Source organism: Aphanomyces astaci (genome assembly GCF_000520075.1).
Source record: "Aphanomyces astaci strain APO3 unplaced genomic scaffold supercont1.83, whole genome shotgun sequence".
In the NCBI taxonomy this organism is placed as follows: domain Eukaryota; phylum Oomycota; class Saprolegniomycetes; order Saprolegniales; family Verrucalvaceae; genus Aphanomyces; species Aphanomyces astaci.
In genome coordinates, this window is record NW_009798346.1 from 26,446 (window position 1) to 53,322 (window position 26,877).

The 26,877-nt window shown below is 45.4% G+C and overlaps 6 protein-coding genes across 6 annotated transcripts; 3 read left to right on the forward strand and 3 right to left on the reverse strand.

Annotated features, from left to right (window-relative positions):
* Window positions 1–1,208: 1,208 nt before the first annotated feature.
* Window positions 1,209–2,255, forward strand: H257_16263 (hypothetical protein). The gene has a single exon (XM_009844634.1). The coding sequence runs from the start codon at window positions 1,246–1,248 to the stop codon at window positions 2,194–2,196; it is 951 nt and encodes a 316-aa protein (XP_009842936.1). The 5' UTR covers window positions 1,209–1,245; the 3' UTR covers window positions 2,197–2,255.
* On the reverse strand, window positions 1,209–3,406 carry H257_16264 (hypothetical protein; the record flags this gene model as incomplete). The annotated part of the gene is made up of 2 exons (XM_009844635.1): window positions 1,209–2,598; window positions 2,706–3,406. 2 exons carry the CDS (start codon window positions 3,404–3,406, stop codon window positions 2,208–2,210), a joined length of 1,092 nt encoding a protein of 363 aa, XP_009842937.1. The 3' UTR covers window positions 1,209–2,207.
* A 3,313-nt stretch (window positions 3,407–6,719) lies between these two features.
* On the forward strand, window positions 6,720–7,472 carry H257_16265 (hypothetical protein). The gene has a single exon (XM_009844636.1). The coding sequence runs from the start codon at window positions 6,762–6,764 to the stop codon at window positions 7,401–7,403; it is 642 nt and encodes a 213-aa protein (XP_009842938.1). The 5' UTR covers window positions 6,720–6,761; the 3' UTR covers window positions 7,404–7,472.
* A 3,037-nt stretch (window positions 7,473–10,509) lies between these two features.
* On the forward strand, window positions 10,510–11,099 carry H257_16266 (hypothetical protein). Its single transcript, XM_009844637.1, has one exon. The coding sequence runs from the start codon at window positions 10,551–10,553 to the stop codon at window positions 11,040–11,042; it is 492 nt and encodes a 163-aa protein (XP_009842939.1). The 5' UTR covers window positions 10,510–10,550; the 3' UTR covers window positions 11,043–11,099.
* Window positions 11,100–11,941: 842 nt separating this feature from the next.
* Window positions 11,942–12,568, reverse strand: H257_16267 (hypothetical protein). The gene has a single exon (XM_009844638.1). The coding sequence runs from the start codon at window positions 12,550–12,552 to the stop codon at window positions 11,995–11,997; it is 558 nt and encodes a 185-aa protein (XP_009842940.1). The 5' UTR covers window positions 12,553–12,568; the 3' UTR covers window positions 11,942–11,994.
* Window positions 12,569–16,613: 4,045 nt separating this feature from the next.
* H257_16268 (hypothetical protein) lies at window positions 16,614–22,417 on the reverse strand. Its single transcript, XM_009844639.1, has 18 exons — window positions 22,311–22,417; window positions 22,123–22,258; window positions 21,735–22,070; window positions 21,426–21,524; window positions 20,804–20,882; window positions 20,616–20,750; window positions 19,537–19,807; window positions 18,745–18,937; window positions 18,516–18,686; window positions 18,340–18,451; window positions 18,064–18,271; window positions 17,856–17,964; window positions 17,728–17,802; window positions 17,479–17,580; window positions 17,239–17,322; window positions 17,077–17,142; window positions 16,825–17,009; window positions 16,614–16,767 (listed from the first exon to the last, which is right to left on the reverse strand). Exons 1-18 carry the CDS (start codon window positions 22,361–22,363, stop codon window positions 16,740–16,742), a joined length of 2,442 nt encoding a protein of 813 aa, XP_009842941.1. The 5' UTR covers window positions 22,364–22,417; the 3' UTR covers window positions 16,614–16,739.
* Between the last annotated feature and the right edge of the window lie 4,460 nt (window positions 22,418–26,877).

Here is a 26,877-nt window from a genome sequence, read left to right on the forward strand (position 1 = left end):
ATAATTCACCCAACCTCGATCCATTATATTTCACGCCGATGCCTAAAATTCTGCCGTATACAGTATTCTGGTTATATTATCATTTTATTTCATGCCAATGTAAAATTCTGCTGTTATGTTTCATCCAACACACTACCGTATTAATACTTCGAAGCACTATACCACTGTAGTAATAATTCTTTCACCAAACCAACAGTTATTAATATTTCCATCTTTCGAAAATATAAATCACCAGGAGGCTGCGGGAATTGGTCATTTCGACAGTTTTTTTAGTGAAACTGGTTGATCAGCACACGCCACATACAACTTCAATTGGTGCAATATGTTGTTAGATCGCGTAAGCCTTCAGAGGACCAGTTGCGCTTCACAATTGTCGGATCAGCGCGCTACCATTCCGGGAATGGAAGGCCCGCGAGAAATTCGAATCTATCCGGATAATAATTCCGGAAACGGGTGAGTTGGGTGACTTCATTCAAATGCACGTATTTTTATTCCTTGACATTCAAATGATAAAAATAAATATAGCATCATTCCTATGTTATGTTATAATTTATGACATACATTGTTAACTTATTGCTATCTTTGGAGAAATCGTCGTAACACCATCTTTAGGCCAGTATAAGTGTATAACGATTGAGGGGATCAATGCGAAACTTTACATACACGGTTGTGACCTTATGTACTACATGATGGCGTGTGATGGTAAAGCAAATAGTGTTAGATGATTGCGATATTCATGAACAAAGTAAGCTATATTTTTCAAAAATGGAATGTTTGATGCTCCGATTCTTGCCCACTATTGTCCCAACTTAGTGAACTCTTATCAAATTCCATAGACACCATCGAGATCTACTTGCACGCGAAAGTTTATGGTATATCGCCCAACCATTGCTAAGAAATCGTTAGTCGAAGTCATGTACTTTCTCGGATTGTTAACAATGTTTGTCATAAATTATGACAAAGTTAACGTTAACTTAGGTTAACTTTGTTAAGGGTGCCTCTGGCCCCCATGTTTTCTAATAGAATTTGCTAAATTCTTGAATAATATCACTCTATTCTGTCAGAAAATAAAATCGACAGAAAATGGACTGTCTGGAGTCCAGTTTATTCAATAATAATTCTCACACAAATTTGACCGTATATACTAGAAAAAATATACGTGCCCAAGCTGTATATTTTGTGCGATAGAGAACGGATGCACTTTCGAAAAAGAACGCTGCAGTCCTCAAGACAACATGCGGCGCAATGACCCCCTGGACGCAAGAACTCGATCAAGTGTGGTTGAATGAGATGATACACCAAGCCAACGTGCTCGGAAAGCGATCGAACTCTGGCTTTAAGAAAGAAGCGTGGGGAGAGGCGTTGAAGAAACTCAACTTGAAGCCGGGCTGCTCATTCACGATGGCGCAACTGAAGTCTCACAACGCCACCTTGCGCGAACAGTACTCCATCATCTCGACCATGGCGGAGGCATCTGGGATGGGCTGGGAGTCAGATCGTTGCTTAGTAGTTTGCCTCGACACAACATGGGATGCGTACTTGTCCACGAAGCCCAAGAAGTACCAGCAATGGAAGAACAAGCCGTTCCCGCTCTTCCATCTGTGCGAAAGCCTCTACAAAGGGACCCTAGCGACGGGAAAAGGCTCAAGAGTTGCTGGAAGCCTTCAGAAGCGCACATCATCCACGGTGTCAGAGGATGGTCATTCCGACACGAACGCAGACATGTTGCCGGTCGTCGATTTTGGGCAGCATGTACCCCGACCCTACTTCGACCTGGACTACAGTGACAACGACGAGGTTGTGACGACGAATGATGGGTTGCCTTCCCCTCTTGCTCATGAGCAGTCGTCAAGTCGGCGCGCACCTCCATCCCCACGTTCGCCGCCGCCCAAGCGCCATCGTGGATCCTTGGGAGGCGATATGCTCGCCGAGATGAAGAAGCAGAAAGAAGAGACGGCGACGCAGTTCGACTTGCTTTGCGGTTTATTGCAATCGTCGCCCAAGACCGCTTCCAAGGAACTCACGCGCACGGAGCAAGCCGTCGGGATTCTGCAAAGCGAATTTGCGTCGATGCCCATGCAGCGACTTGTTGCCGCATGTGACGTGTTTGAAATCGAATCAAACGCGTCAGTGTTTCTCCAGCTCAAGGGCGATTTACGCATTGCATGGCTCGAACACAAACTAGGAACGGAGTAGACTTGAATACGTTACCGTCGTGCATGACGACGGTTGCAATGAACTTGGTACTGCTCCCACATGTCAGTTGCAAGTTGATCACGCCAGGCTTTTGCTTCAGTGGTCTCCAGGTCCGGGTGATGTTGGGGTTGGTCGTTGGGTTGCATGGGTTCGTTGTTCCTGGCACGCAGTTCCCGAGTCGCTTCTTGGACGTAGATATCGTTTGTGCAACCATGCAGCCGAATAAAATTGTGCACCGTGCACAGCGACAACACCATGTCGACTTGAAAGCCGATGCTGTACTCCACGGGTGAGCTCATGACTGGAAATCGCTTTTTGAGCACGCCGAATATGCGTTCAACGACGTTTCGCAGCATGGCATGACGAAGATTGAACAGTTCCTCCTTTGTACGAGGTTTCTGGCTGCCTTGACCAAATTCTTTCAAGTGGTATCGTGTACCACGATAGGGCGTCAACGACTTCATGGTCAAGGATCCATGATGTCAAACGTTTGGTCAGAGAGCACATACCCTTTTTCGAGGGCATCCGCGTAAATGCGACCATCACCGGCCGATCCTTCCCAACCGGCAAGAACGTACGTGAACACCATGTTGAAATCGCACGCCGCAAGCACGTTTTGAGTAAATCCTTTGCGTCCTTGATATGCTTTCACGTCTTTTGTTGGCACTGACACTGGAATGTGGGTCCCGTCCACTGCCATACGACAGTTTGCGAAGAACGGGAAGAACTTCCTACTGTCGCGGACACGTCGAGGCAACGGAGCATTGTCGGGTGGTAGTTGGATGTAGGTTGCAGCCAACTGAAGGATTGCATTCTGGACCCGATGGAGATGGCGAGTAATCGTGTCCCCGGAATGCTGAAATCGCTCTTGCAGGTTGGCGCTGGATGCGTGATGCCCCGCGAAGTACAGATACATGGCGACTTGCTCGTTTGCACTGACGGTATGCGTTGGTTTGAGCTGGCCGTGCTCCAAAAGTTCCTTGACGAGCGCCTTGAACACATGCTTTGGCATTCGGGCGACTTCTTCGAATCGATCGTCGTTCCCGACCAATAACTCGTGAACCCACGCCGAGCCTGTCAAGACGGAGACTCGTTTTGGGGTCTTCTTCACGTGTGCGATGTAATGGTATTGCATCATGCTGGTCAATGGACTGTTGTGTTGCTTGAACCACCACATCAACGGCAGGATGCGTCGTAGCTTGCTGCGCATTGGGATGTTTGAAAAGTACGAAACCGCGCGCAATTTTTGATGCGTGAAAATCATGCATTCTTGGGGGCCAGATACCTCACATACTTTATACAATATTTTTTGTTGAGGCAAGGTCATCGATTTTCGGGAAATATTTTTTCTATTCGATTCCATATTTCAATAGAATCTATTTTGGGGGGCCAGAGGCACCCTAAGTTATAATGTAATAATATAACTTTGAAATGTCATTTTTAAATGACATTTCTCGCACAAACACAGTTAATTTTTAAAAAAATTAACGGTGTTTGTGCGAGAAAGTACGAAACCGCCGAATTGTCGAAATGTTCGACGTCGACGAGCTGGACAACGAGGTGCGGCGTTCGGCGGACAGCAACAAAGATGCTTCGGCGATGTCAGACGACAAACCGCGCCGATCCCAGTGATAGATGCTTCTAGCTATACTTGAAGCGTGATGGAACATTATGTTGTGTTGGCAAGGTTCATGTAATTCTCGTTGCTACTACTGTAACTATCGCCTGTTCCTGCAGCCTCCAGTGTGCATTTGTTCTAATCGATGCCAATGATAATCTATATCAGTACCTAGTACTAGGTAGCCACAACTGGGTTTTGGTGGGCAGCTTGTTGGTTGACGTGGAAATGGAGGTTGGGCCTGCTGTAGTGTAAGGATCGCTTGGGAGTGGCCGTGGATTTGATGTAGTGGTAGGCTTGGTGCTGGCGTCGAAGCTTACACGGGCTCAGTTGGTCCGAGGACAGCGTGTTGGCTGGCGTAAGAGTGGTAGTGAGGACTGCCGTCGTCAATAACAGCTCGGGTATGGTGGTGGTTGGTTTAGTGGTGTACGGTGTAGTGGTGGTTGGGATTTACTCGAGTCTGAAACAAGTTTTGTGTCTGGAGGCAGCTTATTGTTTGCGTGGACATCTATCCGTGATGGGGCGATCAGCCATGCCACGACCTGACCCCAGAGAAGAATGCCACCCCTGCTGGCATTGCCTGGATTAGTAGATGGTGGGCCACTACTGTACTACACACCAATCCCTGATAGAGGTATATCTCAATCAACGGGTAGCATTAGCGGTTCCAATTCAATGTGGAGCTCACACAACCTACGTATTCACCACTTTTTCCCTACGAAACTCCACCAAATCGGCATAGCCATCACCAGGCTGGCCCCATAAATATGACTGAGCTCGCCCGCCAGTCGCGCGCAAATATAACCTCCGCCATGCCAGAGCTGTCCTCGACGATGGCAGTTCCGACCATCACTTCTAACGTTACACGAACCAACACGATGGTCACTAATACGACTCCTGAACCGCTCAACCTGTCCAAGATTCAATGCCAGCAACAAACTACCACCACATTTCAACCAACGCCACCCAAGCCCTCCTCAACGTCGGCAGTCCTCACCACCACTTGTAAGCCAGCGAACAAGCTGGTACGAGACACAACTGAGCTGTTGCAAGCGTAGACGCCGGTCCCAGACCCAACCCCCCAACCGATTCAAGTGTCGACACCAGCCTACCGCTCATTCCACCAGTAATTGTTGAAGTACGTACAGTACAAGGCATATAAACACTACCAAACTAAATGCCTCCATGCCTTCACCTCACTCAGGACCTGCGCACACACCGAGTATCACTCGCTGCGCGATCACGGATCTCCGCGTGCAGACTGTTTGCCACTCTAGAGAGGTTTGCAAGTGTCCGCTCGCGGTCGATTCTGCTCCGAACCATGCTTTTTGTGTCAAATGCAGTTCGAACGGAATATCAAAATTGTTGTATTGCACGAATGCGTTGGCGATCTGCTCACAAATAGTATCCGTAAATTCATCCACAGCGCAAAAACTTTGCGATGGTGCTGACGTAGTGGGAGTTGGTTGTCCTTGCTTGCCCCCTTTCGTGAAAACAACGACACATCGACGACGTTTCTTAGTGATGTGTGCGTTAAGCTACGTTGAGTGCCCAGTTATGCCAGACATCCGGTACAACCTCACAGCTGTCCGACGCCAACGCACTGGTGGACTTTCGCTTCGACGTCATGGGAGTCAATAAGTTGGGCTACCTACTTGGTCTCCCGGCTGTGGTGACTACTCAAACGCTACCGTGCTTCCTGGGACGAAGTGGTGGGTATTATGCTCGACCGTCTGCTGCTTTTTCCAACTCGGTTCCACACCATGGCGCAGACGTTTAGGTGTTCACGGGCTGCTTTGAGCGCAATTATTGTCCAATGTAATTGGAAGAAGAAGAATGAAATCTTATTTGCCGTTGAAGACGCGGCGGCGCTGAGGTGTCTCCATGCCAATCAAGACTGCACCACCCGCCACTCAAACCTGGCGTGTCAAGTTTGGTTGGAGGGTCGTGCAGTTCTTGATTGGCCAAGAACAGCCAATCATATGCAGTTACCACGGAGCAGACTGGATTGCCAGTCGGTACACTTTACGCGGAATGGCAATCAGATGTACACGTAAGAGGACCCGTTCGCGTTCTACATGAGGTTTGACAGGTCGACTTCTGCTTTTGGCAGATAAGTGGAACGCGACTGCCAACGGACACATGCCAAACCTCTCAATTTTAGAGGTTTTGTGAGGTAATGTGAGAGGTCATTGAGAGGTTTTGCAAGTCACTGATCCACTGGAGCTACACTCATTCAACGTGAACACTCAATAACTTACTTACCGGTATCTGCGCTACCAAGCACACACAGGTTGCTCCTTTAGTAATTTACTCTGAACTGCCTTGGAAAACCAGTTTGTCGATCACCATCTTGACGATGTAGATCATTTTCCTAATTGTAATTTGACGATGTGGAGCGTCATATTTTGAAGCAGAGGCTGAATCATGCTGCAAGATGGGTTTCACTGGATTCACAGTCAGCGAAATCTCGTCCATCCTAGCAGGTTCACTCAATCTTGGTACCGTTACAACATGAAGCAATTCAACGCTCAAACGAAGCACTCTTCCTACAGCAAATACGAACACGCTACCACTACAGTATGCAGCATACTAGTATTGCACATCGCCCCCACGGATATCTCAGAAAAAAGGGCGGCAATGACGAGTTGAAGTTACAGTAGTAAGGCGATGTCGCCCCATCCATTTCCCTTCTCTCTTAGCTCGTTGTTCTTTCGTACGTGATTGGGTCGCCTTTCCCGCCGGTTCATGAATCCCCGCCTGCCATTGGCCACCCCCTTTCCACCCTCCTGCCTTCGCATTGGCTCGCTCTCTGCTTTTTTTAGCCGTCGTCTTGTAACTCCTCGGATTTATCCCTCGCCGATTGGTCGAGGCTGGGCCCAGATGCTATTCATAGCCCTGAAGGGGCACATCCGCAACCTCCACATTTCGGAAAGGTTTGGGCAACATGGCAACGGCGCTGGCGTCGACGAGTTCCACCGTCAAAGTTCTTACGAATGGCGACATCGTCGACTGTGGCCGCCTGCCCAACACCGCCCGGAACACGCTGTACAAGACCGAGTTGTGCAAGCACTTTGTTGAGACCGGGACATGCCGGTATGGCACCAAGTGCCAGTTTGCCCACGGCGAAGACGAGCTTCGGGGGGTGCTGCGCCATCCCAAGTACAAGACCACGAAATGCAAAGCGTTCTTGTCCACAGGTAAGTGCACGTACGGCACGCGATGCCGCTTCATCCACGACCGCAACCTTTCCCCTGAAGACCTGAGCGACGACGAAGGCTCGATGACCCGCGCCGAACAAGATCACGAAAACATGAAGTCATCAGGGGCTCGTCATGCCCGTGTGAACCCGCGTCGCCATTTGGTGGTGGAACCTGAGATGGAGGCGACTATCGATTTGAGTGTGCCTTCGTCGTTCAAGCTGCAGCCCCCTCTTATGGGTCCAGGGGCGGGGGTCAAGGAAGTAGGGGCACGCAGTGACGACAGCAGCAGCGACGACGACCAAGGCAACCAAACCGACGATGGGGGTGCCAGTGCGGCGTTCTCGAGGCTGTCGATTTTCCAAAAGATTTGCCGTGCCGCCGACTAAAAATGTGTTCGTTCATCATTGAGCTGCCGTAACATAGTATATTTATCATTTATAAACCAACAACCTCCATTTGTTCAAAAGACTTGTCCCCGATGCACGCACCATATGCTTTGGGATTGTTCGGAGCATTTTTCATTGCGAGATTTCACGGGACGTACAGTTCGTGTGAGTCCTTGGACTTGAAGTACATGGTCTGAAACGTTCTTCTACATCCATATCAAACGTACTGTAAAGGGCTGGGTGAGGTTCGATACATTAGTGTGAAATTGATCAGTAACGTTACGTTTACAATTCCCTCATTAACAGTAAAACAGTACCACTATTGTTATTCTCATAAACACTGCAATTTGAGTGTTTATATCGAACTTTTGTAAACCACCTCTACTCTTACTAAGGGTGAAGTGCTCCTCAATGGATAACCACTGGCGATGCAGTTAACCCCGGGGATTTAGCATTAGTGCACTCATCGGGGGTAGGATGGAGCCCCAGATTACAAGGCTACTTACTAGTACGGGCTAAAACGGGTGCCCGGATGTGATAATTCCCCATTGACAGATATTACAGAACAACAGTGAAAACATTTTACTGAGGGAATTATTCAGTATACCGGTATGTCGGGTGATGGGGAAAGCATACAATGTGACTACTGGCTCGTATCCCGCAAATAACTCTTTTTTTCACATCAGACACGCCTTAAGTGCACTGATCTGTAGCGAGCGACGACACAGAATCCGCAAACACGCGCCCACAGTAGCTTAGAGGAGGTCGGGTGTACAATTTTGCGCAGACTATGCTTTGGTGAGGACTTAGCCCCAATCGTGCACGTCACCGAATGTCCTATAGATTTTTCTTGTTCGGGAAACATCTCTTGACCGTGCCACTACCCGGATGAGACTTTTACTTGGTATTTGTATTGATCACCAATAGTACATGGGTTCATCTTAAGCACGCCTAGACACTCCATATGACTCTAACTGTACTTCAAGTTCGCGGACCTACATATGTATGCACCAGAGATTTCACTGTGCCTGATCCCCACAGTCCCCCCCGAGTTAATCCGTTGGGTAAGTACAAATGCAACATATCTTTGTTCGGTAAGTACACGATTGTATTAATTTAAATTCACGTAGCTACGAGCTTTAGCTACATCATGAAGATTCGATGTCCTTGTAGGAGGCAGTTTAGTACAAAGTACTGTACTACTACGTACTTCACAACATGCCGTGCAGCTATTAATACAATGAGATTGTTGCATTTTACATTTACAGTACTCCATAACGTTACTTGGGAAAGGGGACATCAATTAAGAGTACAGTACAGTACGAGAGAAGTTGGTCGTGTCTGCTGTTGCTGTGAGGTATCATGGATGTCGATGTAAAATATGGTCTGTATGTGGATTTGAAGCAAAGTTGGAAGCAGATCTGCAACTACACTTCAGCTATGCTGTCATTCTGCTGCTTCCACAGTGTAGGTAGCTCTGAAATTTGTAGCGTAGGTACGATATCGAATAACCGTGCCGTAGGTAGCTGCGTGAATTTAAATTAATACAATCGTGTACTTACTGAACGGAGAAATGTCGAACTTGTACTTACTTACCCAACGGATTAACTCGACCTCCCCCTGATACTACCGGTACATGATTTCTGTCTGATTCTCATCAGCTTGAAATGCACGTACGTGACGTTCATGTGTATGTCGCCAAGGCGGTAGTACTGTACAGGCAAAGTCGGTACAGTATAGACTGTCCATAATGACGTTCCATTCACAATCAAGATGGTCGTTCCTGCAAAGCGATGCAATGCTATCGAACGAACGGCAAGTTCAAGCGTGTCTGTACTGCACAAATTTCTACATATGGACCCAAGTGTTTGTGGTGACTTCAATATGTACAGTAATAGATTGACAATGTTACAAAAGTACTACGTAGTCCTATTCGAACAATTCGCTGATAGCAGCAGTTCCACTGTTGCTTACGTATTTATTTCCCTTCAACAGAACCAGTACTGTAGCCCTGTAACCTCGGAACCGCCGGACCCCTTGTGTTGTTATTCTAGGGGTTAAGTTGCATCACCTGTGGTTAGCTATGGCTAACCACAGTAAAGTGTTGTTTTGGTTTACACTGCATTTGACTGTTGCATAATAAGAACAAGTGAAACAATTACGTAAGCAAAAGTCGAACTGTTTTTGTTGCTCTCAGGCAATACGGTACAGTAAGTACAGTTAACTTACTGTACTTTCATCAAGCTAACAATGGCGAAATATCCGGTACTGTAACTCCCCCACAGCAGGGGTATATAAATCCCCCTGTGGAAGAATTCCTTAGATAAGACGAACTCCAATGGCACTCATACAAAAAAGAACTTGTAACCTCGGACTGCGTCGCGTCCTACCCCTGGTGGGCACATTCGTCGAAGTATAAAGTTATTCCCGGGGTTAAGTGCATCATCAGTGGTACTACCGTAGTAAGCATCTAGCTGACATGGATGATGGTGTTTTTGCAATGGTAATAATCCTCATGACTGTACTTATTTGTGCAAACTTGGTGTGTTGTGATTGGCTGTACAATTTTTCTCAAACCGACAACAGTGATAATTTGAGTCACAAGCAACGGTTACTATACCCCGCTTGTGGGGTGGGGGTATTTGTCCGAAATATCAACGTTGGACACTGGATACACACCTACTACAGTACTATAGGCGGGGTAGTCCAAGTTGCACGTTGTGGAAGCGAGAGACGATGCACTCCCTGATGAGGAGACATGTAATGCTGGCACTTTGCGAAAGTTCGCTGACCGTACACCACTAGGTAAAAGCAGGAGGTCGACTTTACGATACGAAAAACATAAAATCGCTGAGAAGTGGTTTTCCAGGGTATGGATGCACATCAAGGCCAAAATTTCGTACTTCGAGGTATCTTTTTGGATGCACAAAACATCAACTGTGCAGGGTTTTTAGTGTGAAATATAAATACTCGGAGGTACATCCATAGATACAGTTGAGAAATCTACGTAGGACCCAATAGTTTGTCTACAATCTCCACCAAAAGTGACCACCCTTTGCAGGAACTGTCACTCTTAATGCTTATTACGTTCACTCTACATACGACACAGAAGCCGATTTTCATTATTCAAATCGTTGCGCCGTCATCATGCCCATGCTACCCATAAATCCCCCCCGCCGCACCATGAGCATCTTGGACTGGGGCCGGGCCACCCTCGAAGTAGAGTCCACAAAGGGCGACATTGTCACATTCAACATCCTCGTACATCCCGAAGTGCCACTGAGTCTTCGATCCTCTGGTCCCGACGCGTACGTCGTTCGCCGCCGGTTCAAGCAATTCGCCGAGCTCCACCGGCAACTCAAAGCGCTAGGGTTCATCCTTCCCGACCTGCCCAAAGTCGACTTGATCACAAACTTGTTGATTCGGCTAACTCCAGAAGTCACACTCGTCGAACGACAGGACCAACTGCAGCAGGTCCTGGACGCCATAAACCAGTCGCGTGCGATGCAAAGCACACCAGCGTACGCTGCGTTTATCGGCCAGCCTCCTGAAACGAAACCAGGGTACACATCGTTTTCCGAATACAAGTGCAATGAACTTGTCATGCCTGGTCGAGCCAAGTCCGCGTCGATCGCATGATGATCACCGCCGTTTGGGTTGCGATGTCGTTGGTGTAATTGTAATGTCATGTTCGAGTGTTACTGTATACTACTGTATCCGGTTTTTGTTGCCAAGAGACACATTCGAGTATTCAGAATTTGTATTATTAGTATTCACGCATGATGCCGCAACAGTCCACGACTGGATACTGTTCTACTGTTCTATACTTGTTACAGCAAGTAAACCTTTGACCAAGTATTTTAATAACATTCATTGCACGTCGTCAGCAAAAAACTAAACCTGGACGAACGTGCATAACACGCAAAACCCGTATTGCAAAGAAACCTCGAAGCCTGCAATTTCGAAAGGTCAGCGGCCCCAGTGTTTGTCTCCACCGGATACCAAAATGTCACTATTATTCGAAGGCCAACATGTCACTATAAATCACTAGTATTCGAGAACAGTATATCACAATGTTACTTGTATGATCTTGCCAAAATGTCACTAAGAGACATTTGCAATACATATAGAGACATGCCATGAAACTGACGCTCGGACCCTTGAACACCGAAATGATGTGACAGTATGTGAACGTCTTGATTTCCTGTACCATTAATATTAATAGTATTAATAGTATAATAAATGTACTAGTTACTATTGGACTACTGTACGTACTACAGTAGTATTAATATTATAGTAACGTTAACTAGTTACTAGTATTTCTTACTGTTAACGTTATGCAAAATCTCGAGTGACTTTCCCGCATACTACTGGTAGTATTGGTTAGGATTTCTGAACCATTCCCAATCGCCGCGATTGGCTAATCCATAATTGCTAGTCGTCGATTGGCTGAGATGTCGATTCTATTTATTCTCTTCAAACATAAAACCATACTTGTCCCGATCTGGAAAGTTGGAGCAAAAACCACAAATCACAATCCCAGTACGAACGTTAGCATAAAGGTGTAACGTTATATTGATTATTACATAGTTTATACAAGCAAAGCAGACGCTGCTGCAGTCAGAGCCAGAACCATAGACCCAACAGTGAACGGCGTCGAAGCGGAGTTAATTGACGTGGTGGCGGGCAGACTAAGCGTTTTCCCGTCGACCACGACATCTTTGGACACCTCCACGCACTTGAGCACGGGGGTGCCGTCATCTACCCCTGTCACAGTCACGGAAAAGCCCTTCTTTCCGCCCAATTCCCGCGCAGCTTCGGCATAACTTTTGGCGGTGGCCGTGGCAGTTTCGTCCAGCTGATACTTGACCGAGTAAAGGTCAGAGCCGTTCCCAGGCGGGGCCAAGATGGTGTACTTGGAATCGACGCAGCGCTTGATGTCTACGAGGCAATGGATCGAGTGGGCGTCGGGGCCTTCGAGAGTCTTCACATCGGGATTGTCCAGCAGGGTGCCCCTTTGAATGCAAAAGTTATCCATGACGAAGCCAGATACTGTGACCGAGCGGCCTGTGGTTGAGCACGCAGCTTGGGCGGTGGCGTCATGAGCGAGCAGGGCAACAAACGCGAGGACTAGGCCGAATGGTTGCATGGTGATGAAATCGAAAATGAAACTGTTCGCAATGAATTATGCGGCCGAGCTCGCCACATGGTTGGGTATTGTGTATCGCCATTGGTGGACATTTTGTGTTTCGATTGTGTGTTGGCATTCTCTTGAACATTTTCCCAGTGTGACATTCCATGTGTATCAGGGTCAAATTGATTCGAATTTGTTGAAATCTTCGGACGGATGTTCACGGTTGCTCTTCGCCCGCCTCCACTTTGAGCTGGCTGGCTGGGTTGGTTTGCGACCCCAACAAGTAGCCCATGAGGTATTATTCCGTGTATTAATTCATACTAGTATCATGTTAACTCTAGTTGTTCTCTCTCTACGTAATACTGATATTTGTTGTCGCTGGCTAGTTGACGTACAATAACTACCCTTGCTCGAGAATGGCCGAATTCAACCGCAGATTTAAATATTTTGACCAATTGGAGAATAGGTACAGTTGAATTCCCATTACTAATACCAAGTCAAAATTATATAATTGTGTTGTCCAGATAGGTATTGTGAACGCGACGAGCAAACTAGGGTAAATATTTAGCCCGTGTAGATATTGTGTACGGTGCGGTAACGTTACTCAAAAGTTCCAACGAATTCGGCATATGTGAATTCCGCACAAGCCGCGTGAAATCCACTTTGCGCATGTTCGTAGTAAGTACTAGTACTGTACTGTACTGGTTTCCTGAGCTCAAGTTACAGTAGTAGTATTATACAGTACATCACCAGTGATGTACAGTAGTACTACGTAGTATTATACTACTAGTAAAACTTAACCTCCATAGTATTATACAGTACATCACCAGTGATGTACAGTAGTACTACGTAGTATTATACTACTAGTAAAACTTAACCTCCATAGTATTATACAGTACATCACCAGTGATGTACAGTAGTACTACGTAGTATTATACTACTAGTAAAACTTAACCTCCATGTTGAAATGTGTTGTTTTGTTTTTGCCATGCCTCGTCCCAGTATAACTTGCTCGGATACGGGAGTTACTGGCACCATTACAGTAAGTACTCCATATAATATACTGGTGTAATTTTTGTTTCGCTTCGTTGGTCAGTAACGCTAACGTGGGGTTTCGGAGTTTCGGGATTTGCGGCAGTCGCATTCCTTTCACTGCGTCTGCTACCTGACCTGGTATGGTGCACAGGGCAGTTAAACTCTACCCGATGAAGTCGACATCGAATGACGAATTTAAGGTGCACTCAAATTGGCCAATGGAATTGCTTGAGTTTTGGAATAGCCAATCAAATCACTAGAAAAATGAAATAACCAAAAAATTGCATACATATTTTAAGCTTAAACCATGTACTTCGAAGTACCATAAGCCGTCCCTCCTATTTTGCCCTGACTTGAGTGGAAAGCGAAGTAAATGAACTGTAAGCTGAAGTGTATTCAACCATTCGGCTTCCTACAGCACTTTTCAGAATTGAAATCCAGGTACTGAGAGGCGAGTAAGCTGCATCCTCTTTCAAGTGTACCATAAATTGGCCATCTACGTTATACGTATGATACATGATAACTTACTGTAGGTGAAGTCCGACTGTGAGTATTAGAGCATCTCCACCGCGCCCAGCAAATTGCCCAATCAGTAAATCTGTGTGCTGATTTACTGAAAATTTACTGAAATATTTTGCACCAGTATCCGGTTCAGTACTTTGCTGACCAGCAAATATTCCAGTAAAAGTCACACAGATTTGATGGACTTGTACTGGATTTGCTGGAGTCAGTATCCGGTTATAGTGGCCGGATAGAGACATCGGTGCATAAAAATGTACTACGAAGCGAGCAGCCTCCACGGTCGGTGATGATGGCATAGGTCGAGGTGCGGCGGCCCTGGCACGGTATGTATGCCGCAGTCAATAACTTATGACTTGTGGTGATGACTCTTGCGGCGTAGGTCAGTTGCGGCCGATAGCGCATTCGCCTGCGGTTGGTGCTGCCGTGGCAAGTTTAGGCGGCAGCATCGACCACAAGCGAATGCGGCTGGTTGCTTGTTTGCGCCGGTGCGAGGCCGATCCTGCCTTGGTTGGCGGTGTCTGTCTTGCGCCGGTCGAAGTTGCATGGCTTGCCGCGTTGGCGAGAGTCGTGCGGCAGGCGGTGGGTATGTCTTCGCGGCCGGTAGCCGTGTTGTTAATGTTACAGACAGGACCCGCGCAATTGACCGCTGCATTCAAAGGTCAATAGCGCGGGTCCTATCGAGCTGGCAGATGCCTATTATGTCTGTAATCACCGTACTCCGTTTACTAGTTAACGAGAAACTATAGTCGATGCCATTCCTGGTGATAAGGATACATAACGTTGTACATATGCATGCATGTTGCGCATCAATAAGGTGATTCATGTAATTCCCGGCCAGTATGGTCTACTTTCTGAGTGCCATAACTCGTCACCCATTCATCCAATGAGGCTGCGAAAACATGCATTTTGAAGATCGTGACGAGCTTTATAACTTTATGCAGGTCCCATCATTTGTATCGCATGGTCAATTTGCTCGTCGAATTTCTAAAATTGAAATTTCCCTGTGTGAATTTAATTCCCGGCCAGTAAGTCACTTGAATAATGTATACCTGGTTTGGGTGACAAAATCCTCAGAACCTCTTAATAATGATATGTATAAATTATTCAAGTAATTAAATTTAGAAGTGCAACTAATATAAAAACTGTATTACATGTTAGACAAACAGAATATTAAATCTTACAAGTATGTGATACAAGAGTACGTAATTTTGTCCTATCATCGTCCATGGATGATTGTGATTGGCCATTTGCTGGCCGGGAATTGCATGCTGGCCGGGAATTACATGAATCACCTAGACAGATTTCGGAAGCACTGCCCACGCATGGAAATTTTAATGCACGGGAAATATATGGCAGACCCAACTCATGATTTCGACAAAACTAATTTGCATTTACCACATCCGCATGAGGAACGATATCCGTATGCTTGCATGTGTGGTGTGGTGGCGAATCCACACCGCACATAGTTCCCTGTTGTTGCATTGCGTAAGCTTACTCATGTGGCCCCATTACCACAACTGGCATCACGAAGGGGTCTTGTCACACACCTCATGGGTCCACAACTTTACTATCACTATGATCCCTGTTTTTGCGTGCCACGTTGAGCAAGGGAGTGGCTTTACGACACCTTACGAAACTGCTTGGTGATTTTAGTTCATGATTAAAGGAGGGCAACTGCGTATTCGACCATGTCGACTTATGTGCACATGCGGAAGAGAATTGTGAGTTTTCTGTACGCTTCATGCGCCTATAGGTGAAACACCGAAGCCCCATATTCAAATCGTCGTGGCAGGACATCGAACCAAGGCAATTACGCCGACTGCTGGATAAGGTTCAGGATAACTGGCTGAATGAATAAGACAAGATAAGATGCACGTAATCGCTCCACCTGAACTCTCGGAATGGCCTAACTTAGCGTGGAAAAGGCTGGACACCAGGCCACTCGGGCATGGAAGGGTGAAGCAGTGTGCATTATGCGCGACTGGTTGAAATCCACGATTTAAGACCAATGATGAAGCCCTAGAGGAGGGGTGACTTTTGCCGTACAAATGGTCGTTTCTACGGCATCCCACATAAATTTTGACAGTTCCCGTACACTCGATAAATCTTAACGAGGTAAATTGACGGCAAATGCATGGGAACGTGTCCCGAAATCTGTCTATTGCGTGCCATTCCTGGTGATAAGCATACGTCATTGTCGAAATTAACGCGGATTTCCACTCAGCCTGGTCGAATGATGGTGGATTTACTGGCTGGAGTTGGGCTTTGCGGTGCGAATTATCCTGAATTATCAGCCCATTACAATACTGGAGGTTGTTATCCGAACAGTATGCGGATATTGGTGTGTCGATTTACTGGAATGCGGTGGAGATGCTCTTAGTAGTATCAATAGTACTTCGTAGTTATTACTACTGTAGTAGTGGTTAGTTCTCCACCAATGGTCGTCACAACTGTTAGCATAAGCTGGTCGGCGATGATTTACTGTCAGTCCATGTCGGAAACGTATCCGGAAAAAATATTTTCGCAAAATCCAGAAAATGTCGCTGAATACTTTTTCGTTTTTTTATGAAATTGAGTGCATATGGTACATGAAAGGACTACGAAAGACACACTTTTAAATCTATCTCTTCCAACGGGGATATGACTTAGATCTTCTTGCCACGTCGTTGCAACCTGACGGAACCCTGTGGTTAGTTGGTTCGTGCCAATCAAAATCCAAACACTACTCACGTTTCCAGGGTCAATCGTTCGTCCGGAGTGCAAGTGCCTGTCACGAGGTCCGAGACGCGACCCCCCGACGCACTGGGCGCGTCAAAGGACGTCCAGAACGCCTGGAAACAGACGGCTTTCCTGTCGGTCGTTGGAGCTGCTGCTGCTGTTTGTCCACTGTCGTCATCCCATTCGTTAAACACCGCCTAGTAATCGTACTACCAGTTAAGGGCTTGAATGCAGTACTAACGTTACATATAGATACAAGAGTACAGGAGATGGTGTCAAGGACGACGTGGTGGGGAAAGTAGCGGTGGTGGCATCGCATTGAAACGAGATCTAGACGGCACATGAACAAATGGCATGAGTTAGTATATACATGATCGTGAAAATATGTGACATCGCTTGAGGGGTACTAGTACTTCTAGTATGTACCTCTGGCCTTAGCAACAGGTGGAGTAGCGGCCGCACACACTCCGCCCGACTAAACGCAGCCACGGCCGACACCAACACCAGCAACTACGACACATTTAACAGTAGTAAGTCAATGGGATATATAGTAGGATTAATAGGCCTACTACTAGGTAGAGTTGAACGATGAAACCAAAGCTCCAAGCACACATTCCTGTTTAAAGTACATCGTATTTTGTAATATTTTGTAATATAGAAATATACCTTGGCAAAGAGGCGCAACGGCACCGTAGGGTGGAGTAAAAACGGCGCCGCAGCGGTCGTGATGTCGTGCAAATTCCACACATTGGTCAACGGTGGTCTAGCCTACAATCCATGCAACGTCGCGTAACAATACATATATATATATATTATGGAACAGAGCCAAAAAAGAATATAATACACTAGTACTTGATACTACAAGTCATATTATATATATAATATTTCAATTGTATAACAAATCCACAAACGTACATGCAACGCCAACACCGCGAGCGCGTCCACCAAGTGACATCGCGCTTCGTTGCCATCCACGACAATCCAGCGCAGCTATCCGATTCGTCATATATATATTACCCTCCACAAGATATATAGATGTTTACGCTGTCAGTAGCCGAGAGCCATGATAACGATATTTGAATCAGTCTCGTCGCTTGGTCTTGAGTTAGCGGGAGCAGTGCTAGCCCTGGTAAATACCGAACCACCGTCGAGCTATAATTGTTTTAGTATTAAACGACATATTGATGATATTTCAGTGTTTTTTTTATAAAAATTAAGAGAATAATATATATATATTATAAATAATCATACCTCATCGCACGGTCCACCGCTGGGTCGTCGCTGACGTGAGACGCCCACAGCACGTTTAACACAGCTTGCAACAACAAAGCATTAGCTGGTTGGGTTTTTGTGTCCAGTGCCGTAGCAGACTGAAACAGCAGCAGCAAGGCGCCAGCTTCGACATATGCCAGACTTAACGCCTTGTCCACTGGCAGGGTCACGTCCACGGCCAACAGTGCTATTTCCAAGAGAATATTAGGAATATATATATATATAATCAATATAATTTTTGTGGTTTGTATTCACCTGGTTGCAGGGACTGCAACACACTCAGTGCAGTCTCAATAGTCGCAGTTATCAATAACGAAGAGAGGATCCTGGGATCATCCGTTGACACACTTCTCGTGTTCGTTATTGTCTACGATGGGGTATGATTGTGATGACCTTATAACATAAATATATTATATATATGAGCATTTTACTTCATGTAGGAATCGGGTGTGCAACGCAAGCGACTTGATAACCAGGCAAATGAACGTCGGATGCACCGGCTCAACTGTCGGCAGCCACGCAGGCACCAAAATCGCTGGATCATCAAGCCATACACTCAACCGAACAAGCCCCGGGAGGGTCTGCACCGCCATGCGTTTGAGCTACGAAAACCAATGCAAAAAAATATTAACGATTTTGCCCATCAGATGTATACTATGCCTCGTATTGGGGAGATTGAAAGCACTCGTAAGTATGGCGGACGTAGGCATGCCAAATGCGATGAAGTAGGTTGGGGGGCAGCTGTGCCAAGATGCAGTGGCTTGGCCGCGGCGACGTCTTCTCACCAACCCAAGATGCGAATGTTCCCATCAAGGTGGCATATTCGTTGTCAAAATGCAATAACTCGTCCATCCTAAAAACATAACGTAGCATATAAATATGTGCTTGACAACAACAAATACAAATAAATATATAAAAATATAAATTCGTCGATTTTCACCTATTCTTGTTTCGCCAATACCAATACTATTTACTAGTAGTACACTGTACAACTGCATCCTGTAGTCAGATAACCAAGTGTGGTTTTTGTATATAAGTACCACAGATATTCTATTAATAGTAGACACTAATTTTTCATTTCAGAGGAATCTTACAAGTAAGATATGTATGTAAGCACCAACGTGATACATATATCGTATATATCCGAATCACGCGTCGTTCGTTGTACATTGATATATAAATAATCGAATATGAACATATATATATATATAACACGAATATGCGGTGGTCTCACGATGGATATTAATGAGGTTGCACTACTGTTCAACCGTATCTTGTCGTACTACCTTTGCACGACGTAATTCAATTTGAACAGCATTTAAATATATATATATCATTCTTCCAATTGATCCATTGATATTTGAGATATATTCTCTTGATGACTATTTTGAATTATATTCACGTTTTCTTTATATCGGTAAAATAGATCCACGGCAAATACGGTACACGTACGTGTGTTGAAACGACTGAAACGCTTTCGGCGCCGGTTTCGTCGGTGGCGCAAGCAGCTGACTCGATATGCTCGTCAGCTTGTTCACACCCAGCACATGTACGAGGCTGTCGATGCCCATGAGTCGGCCTTCCATGCGCTGCCAGAAGAACTCGCGCTGGTTGGCGTCGGGGTGCTGCGAGCATGGTAGGGCCAAAGACTCTAAAATGGACGCCAGTAGCGGAATCGCTTCGATGGAAGTGGTGCTCAAGGTTGCCAGCGCCCCGATCAATCCTGTCCATCCAATGTGAGTCCCTTGATGGGATTTTTTGCACATAACGTTAGTTGTGGATGTTTTCATTTCTACCAATCTATTGGCGATGCGTTTTATATTGTGTTCACGTGATTGGTCAGATTATAGAAAAGACGTTGAATGAAATTGAAGCTTTTGGATTGGTCGAACGCGATACCGTCCGATGTGATTCATGGATAACAGTAGCCAAAGAAAGGAACATAAGTTTGGAAAAAACAAGTAGAGTCTTTCAATGTGCCAACGCACATTACGCCGATCATGAATACATCCTGACTATTATTCGTTGCTTCATACGCAGTAAACACAATAGTAGTATTATTGTCAAGTCGATTCGACATTGGAGTTGAGGGGCTCATAAAATCGAATGAGCAGCCAGACAATCGATGGACCAATCAAAACACAGTACATGAATCAAGTAGCCAATCAACTCCTCTCTTCAGCCATTCCACATTGAAGAAGTGTATGACCGAAATTCGTGTGCAGGGCGACACTTTGTACACACACACTTTAGAACAAGTAGAATCGATCGATGGATTTGGTAACGAAGCCCAAAAATCCAAATTTTGGCATAAATTATATTATCAACCTGAGAGTCCAAAATAAGTGGGTAACTAACTTCCCACAACTGCATCCAAAAGTCATAGAGACGAGTGCGAGCCAAAAATAACCTGGTAACCAAGGAACCCCTGAATGTGATGGTCACACGTTAAATGTACCTTAGCAGTTATTTCTGGAGATAACAAATCAATACGTAACAATATGAACGATAAACAACACAGTGTACGTTACCGGCCGACTTTTGGCGTACGGTCGACGCTACATGCATGACGTATTTCTCGCACGTGGGAAACACCACTTGCCAGTGTTTGGTCAAAAACGGCAGTGGAATGTGTGGCACCAGTTGTGCCGCCACGTCTAGTAGCCCTAGAACCCGACATGAGTGCAGGCCGTTCTGGACGTAGTTGCTTAGATAGTACCTTCGGCGTGGGCCGCTGGGAGCACTTCATGGGGCGAATACAAGTTGAGCTTGCTCATCACTTCTTGAAACGTGGATATCTAATAGCATTATCGTCATGCAATATACGTATAGTACATGATGAGCAAAAACAACAATTTCGTGTCATTTTCCCGATGGTTTAATGTACAGTATGATGCACGTCATCTAAAAACTTCCAACTGGCCAAATCGAAGAGTGGAGGTTTTATTATTTAACGTACAATTAATGTAGTTAAACCCAAAAACCAAAACGTTAAATATCGATTTTATGCGTTTTATCACTGCAGTGGGAGGTTAAAGGTCCCAACTGCCTCCGGATATTACATACGGATAAGAGTCACATACAAAAATCAAGATACATCTCAGAGGCCACCCGTATGGCCAAATATCCATGCGCCCATGTAAAATACCACTAGGTTAAATATCTATTTCTGGATCACTTCATCACCAAATTTGAATCTGAGACGTAGAATTTCTTCACCACATTGAGATCTGTCGATTCTACGTCTTAATTTGCTGAAATTTTGAGTAATGAATATGAAATAGAAGTCAGAAAATTTTGTGAAAAGTTGGTCGTTTATAGGTGACGAGCATCATACATACTTGAGTAAACGCATCACTCAACGCTACGTAGCGGATGATGGCAGCAGTAGCGTGCTCTCGAACACTCAGCTGGGGGTGCTGCATCGCTTGGTACACAGCCTATGTACACAAGTGGCGATCAACATGAATAGAAACATATGCAATATTAGACTACATATCAACCCAGCACGCAAAGACACACATAATGTTACACCACTCTTCCAGTTATACAGCATATACACAGTTCTATTGTCTGTTTAGGCACTCATACCCTTTCCTGAAAATACTGTTAAAAATTAGCAGCTCACAAACTATATAGGTACCACTTACAGGTTTCAAGTCGCAAAGGAGCGCGGACGGGAGGTACTGCATCATTCGTGTGCCCAGGCTAAAGCCAGTCGAAGGGGGGGTGGTATTCTTTTTGAACTGGGCCAACATACTCGCGAGCACCCGAAAAGCCCCCTCTCGCCCCTTCCAGTCATCATCGCCTTCGTCGGGGGGTTGCTTGAATACTTGGAGCAAGTCGTGCAACACAGCTTCCACGGTGGACCACGGTAGCACAGGCAGCACGCGCCCCACCGCCACGGCCGCGTCCTTTCGGATTTGGGACCATACGTCTGTGGCGAGGATGTGCACGCAGCCCACGACCTGCGGGGACGTCACCTCCTACGTCGTCCCGTCGTCTTGAGGGAGGTTGCAAGGAGAGGTGTATGTGTACAGGTAGGGGGAGCCAGAGGAGCGCGAGGCGGGCCATCTTGAGCCGGACGTTGGGCTCGTCGGTGTCTTGAATGGCGTCCAAGAGCAGGTTAAAATCCTCCGGACACGACAGCTTGGTAGTCGAAGCCACCGTGAATCTATGCGTGGGTGGCATAATAGTAGGGATATGAGGATCATATCAGACTGTACGTGGGTTGAGCCAGGCTGTGCAGAAGCGATTGCATGGTAGACAACACCTCCATCTTCCTCGGCGTCCAGGTTAAAGATTGATTCCTTGTGGTCGTTTTAGAATGTACTAGGGAAACTGTGAATGTGACTGTTTCAAAAAATACTATCGTTTCATATTGTCCGTAGTACATAGTTACTGTAGTATTAGTATTAATATTGATACTTCCTGTGTTCCACATAAAGAATTCTCAGAACCTCAACCTAACCGAAATTCATTCTAATTAGGCTTTTCATGTAGGAATACGTACCGTATTGCGTAATTCGAGTTAGACACCTGATCTGCCTTTATCCGAATTCAGATAATAGTAATTTATTACTAGTATTAACCCGGATGTGTGGGGAGAATCCAATACTTTATTCAAGTGTATTCTTCGCAGGTTGGCAAGGCAAATAATAAAATGAAAAATGCCAAAAGTCATTATATTTGCTTCAACTAGGGTAGGTTTCTGCGATTCGCAGGTTGGCAGCAGCCAATCAGAAAAAAGACGAATATTTCTTTTCCCGCAGAGAACAATAAAATTTCATCAACGTGTGTAATAGAACCATGGATGGTTCAGCCAATCAAAACAGTTATGTAATACCTTAAGCAGTATCCGTATCTGAACGGTTGGAGTTTGAATCACACTATGTGAAAAGCTCGATAACGTATGCTACTCAACAGCCTAGTGGTTTAGAGGTCTGGCAAAAGGAAGGGCTGCTGGATCTCTCGTGAGTTCAATTCCCGCAGTTATACTCGTTTTTGCATTGGTATTTTGATGTTCTTGTTTCCACAGTAAGCTGCTACGCTCCACAGTGTGGAGCAAGAACGTGGTGTGGAGTCCACATGACGTTCTTCTTTTGCTTGCATGTGTCTGTTTGCGAGTGTATGTATGACAGCAGCATGTTCTGAGGAAACACTCGAAGCACTACGTGAAAATTGAGGATCTCAAACGAAAGTCTACTTGTTGGCTTGATAATGTGAGTAGACTAGACCTTCCAAAGTAAACAACACAAGAACTATAGTCTAATGAGAAGTGTTGTGGATGATAACTGTGCGAGGATGCTAACACAATCGTGGAGATATACTTACTGTTAATACCTGAAAGACGAGGAAGTTTTGGCACCTGCCTTCATTTACATGAGTCATAAGATGTGTTGAGAGCTTACAAGGAATTCATAAGGTAAACTACACATTAAACACAGTCTTAAAAGACGCTTCAAGGGTAAAACTTTGTGAGGATTGAAAGATAAATTAGAACTTGTACTTTGCATCTTTGTGCGTACGATTTGCGTGCTGATACTATTGACAGTTCTGTTCATGAGTTTGTTCATGACAAATTCATAAGTACAACCATGCATATGAATGTCGATCACTAATTCATTTATGCTTTCTACGCAAGTGAGGAGCCTTCAGAGCGGATTGAAAGGCAATAGACATCCCTTCATGTATATCATAGACCATATAAAAAAGAATGCTACAATGAGAATTGAACTCACGCGGATTCACATCTATTTCACGATAGAGACCTTGACCGCTACACTAAAGTCCGAGTACAAATTCTCACTCAAACCTTCAGTTCAGTACCATTACACCTTGATATGATTGGCTGGAATATATCATTTCTAACCTGAGAATCGCACGACAATGGGTGAAATCTTTTTAATTACAGCTTGAAGTTCAGAATAAGGTATGTTCATTGGCCAAAATGTATTGGCTTTTTCGGACTATTCTTGTCATTCATTGGCTTAGCCACCATCCTGCGAATCGCAGGGCGGCCCATACGCCCGGGTTAATACTTCGAGGTACTATAAAATAGTACTACACATTTGTAATTCCATTTAGACATGTACCAGGTACAAATAACTATATACTTCCTCTGTTCCAGGTTGCTGCCGACATTTACTTTGAATTGACAGAGACAATCGAGACCTCACTCAATTTGGGCGAATGATACTTTATTTGAAAGTGAATTGCATGACTTTTCGCAAAAGATTGGTTTATAATCAGCGCTTAAAGCAATTGTAAGCCAATGAAATGTCATAAATGTTCGATATTGATAGAAATTGAAGAATTACAGCCAATGAAATGCAACTGTCGCCAGTAACTTGGAACATGCGAATTTTGAAATGTCGGCAGTAACCTGGAACAGAGGAAGTATATATAAGGGACCTCGTCGACGTGAAAATAATATGAAGTGATACTAGTAGTAAACATAAAATTATACTAGTACACGGTAAAATTTATAGTATTGTAGGGGCCTTTTGGGAAGATGCATCAGACAGGTCATTGTAACTTCTTTATTACTGAAGCAATTTCAACGCCGCTTTCGAATATTTCTTCAGACTACACTTGAAATGGGTTGCATTGACGTGATGAATAGCCAGGGTCACCGTCGCCTTCTAAATTTGCGCGGAAGTTGTGTCGATGGAAATCAACACCCAAAATGTGTTAAAGGTGCTAGTATCTACTAAAAAATCTGATTCGGCTTCACTGATTGGCTATAATTACCATTAACACATCGTTTTATTGGATGGCCAAGGTTCATGAATTCATCAAGCGACTTGCCCAAGGCAGGAGGAACTTCTCCATCGATCGACACACATCGTTCTCCACCATCTACTCCGCACAACACAGTATATAATCCTTCATTAAAGCCCTTGTGTGTTATACGTCTTATTTGAGTGAAGTAAGTGAACGTTTTAATGACAAAAGGAGCCTCAGTGGCTGAAAGTCCGTGCCATTTTGTCAATATTTCATGCACTTTTTGCCCAAAATTGGCGTAAATCAGTTCAAATTGAAGATAAGATCATGATCTTTCTAAGACTATTTTCCAATATTTCATATTTATATTACAGGTTGTATGACCCTGGCTGGTATCATCCCAAAAGGCCCCTACAATAGTATTATAAACTAACCAATCAAAGCAGGATCGTCGACATGCTCATCAGTGATGTCGTCGACATTATCAATGTGACTTGATGGGTGGATCATGTTTTCGACGGCCAAACCACCCATCAACGGTTGCTGTCAGTAAGTAAATAGTCGTCGACATAACCTCGACGAAGGTGGTTATCTTCGTCGATGCTTTTCTGGACCTCATATCCCAGTAGGTTTCATGCTACAAGCCCATTCCGAATGATTACCTCACATACGTCCACTCACACGTCAGTGATCCATCCCACAATCGTAGATCTCGGCCCGTACTTGGAAACAGCAACCTTTGAAGGATGGAGGGTTTCTATGGTCGCTGTGCATTCCCTTCTAGCGCAAACGAAAGTGCCCGAAGGAGGTGGATGTAATGCACGACCGCTGTAGGCGCCGAAACCACCAAAACCTCCGAATTAATACTTGTAATGCACTTAAGGAGAATGCATTATTTGACTTGTTTGTGGAATTCGGCTGGCCTTACTTCTGATTATTAACCAATCAGAGTGCATCATGGCTTCTTTGCCATCCAAGACGATCATTTTTATCGACTTCAAAAATGCAGAAGTACCGTTCCCAGCGACTCAAACAACTCGTGCCATCATCAGCTTAATGCTCATTTCAGCAGTTCATCGCACTCTCGAGTACACTCACTAGCATTTGTCCTTAGTGCTTATTGAAGTCGACATCGAATGACGAATAGTCGAATTCGAATTTCTCGTTAGGAAGGACCAGCAGCATCACTACTACTTCATGGTTTCGGTGGACTGGGGCCAACCCCCAAGTTCCTTCCAAGTCAAAATGAGGAAGTGATGGGTAAAACTACCGTCAGTAAGAATCATATTAACGTAAACGACCAGTCTTTGGTGTACGGACCAGTGTTTGGTGCATTTTCAATAGCCAATCATTTGGCTCGAAATATTGGCGGCAAAACCTGCATAAGATTATATGACTTCTTGACTGGCATCTTGAATTTGGCGCCGACATGGCACTATACAAGCGCCAAGAGCTGGACTGGGCGGTAGCTCTGGTGATTGGTGGGGCCAAGGGGACTGACGTAGCTAGGGACACACAAATCCACTACAATACACTCATGAACAACGTCCGCGCAACCAAGGCCGGCAAGACACGCAAACGAATGGGTCCACCGACGGCGTTGCCTGACACGTGCGAGCTAGACCTCGTGGCGTGGATTGGAGCAATGCAGCGTGATGGCTACCCGCCTGATCGCCAAGCTATCATGGTCAAGGCAACCCAGCTGCTGCGCAAGATTGACGCGACGCGCACCACCCTCAGCAGTGGATGGTACAAGCGCTTCAGAAACCGCTTTCCAATGCTTACCAAGCGAGTCGCGCAAGTCATTTCCCACGCGAGGAACTCGGTTGACGAACAAGGTGTCACACGACTGTTTGGCTCCATCACGAAGACCATTGCCGAGAACAAGATCACCGCCGACCGCATCTACAACATGGACGAGACTGCCTTTGTGTCACGAAAAAAATCTGGTACTGTAATTGCAATGAAGGGTTCGCAGAATGTATGGGCGAAGACAGTGACTCCAAGTTTTCACTTGTCTATTGTTGCTTGTGTTAGTGCATCGGGTTCTATTTTTCCACCATTATT

Bases quoted from the DNA above. Each gene is read 5' to 3' on its own strand.
- H257_16263 (XM_009844634.1), top strand. From the start codon at position 1,246: ATGACCCCCTGGACGCAAGAACTCGATCAAGTGTGGTTGAATGAGATG.
- H257_16265 (XM_009844636.1), top strand. From the start codon at position 6,762: ATGGCAACGGCGCTGGCGTCGACGAGTTCCACCGTCAAAGTTCTTACG.
- H257_16266 (XM_009844637.1), top strand. From the start codon at position 10,551: ATGCCCATGCTACCCATAAATCCCCCCCGCCGCACCATGAGCATCTTG.
- H257_16267 (XM_009844638.1), bottom strand. From the start codon at position 12,552: ATGCAACCATTCGGCCTAGTCCTCGCGTTTGTTGCCCTGCTCGCTCAT.
- H257_16268 (XM_009844639.1), bottom strand. From the start codon at position 22,363: ATGGAGGTGTTGTCTACCATGCAATCGCTTCTGCACAGCCTGGCTCAA. The intron at 18,938-19,536 runs GTACGTGTACCG...TTATGTTTTTAG, and splicing joins TTTCAGTCGTTTCAACACAC to GATGGACGAGTTATTGCATT. The intron at 17,010-17,076 runs GTACTCTTGTAT...TACGATTACTAG, and splicing joins CGTCCTTGACACCATCTCCT to GCGGTGTTTAACGAATGGGA.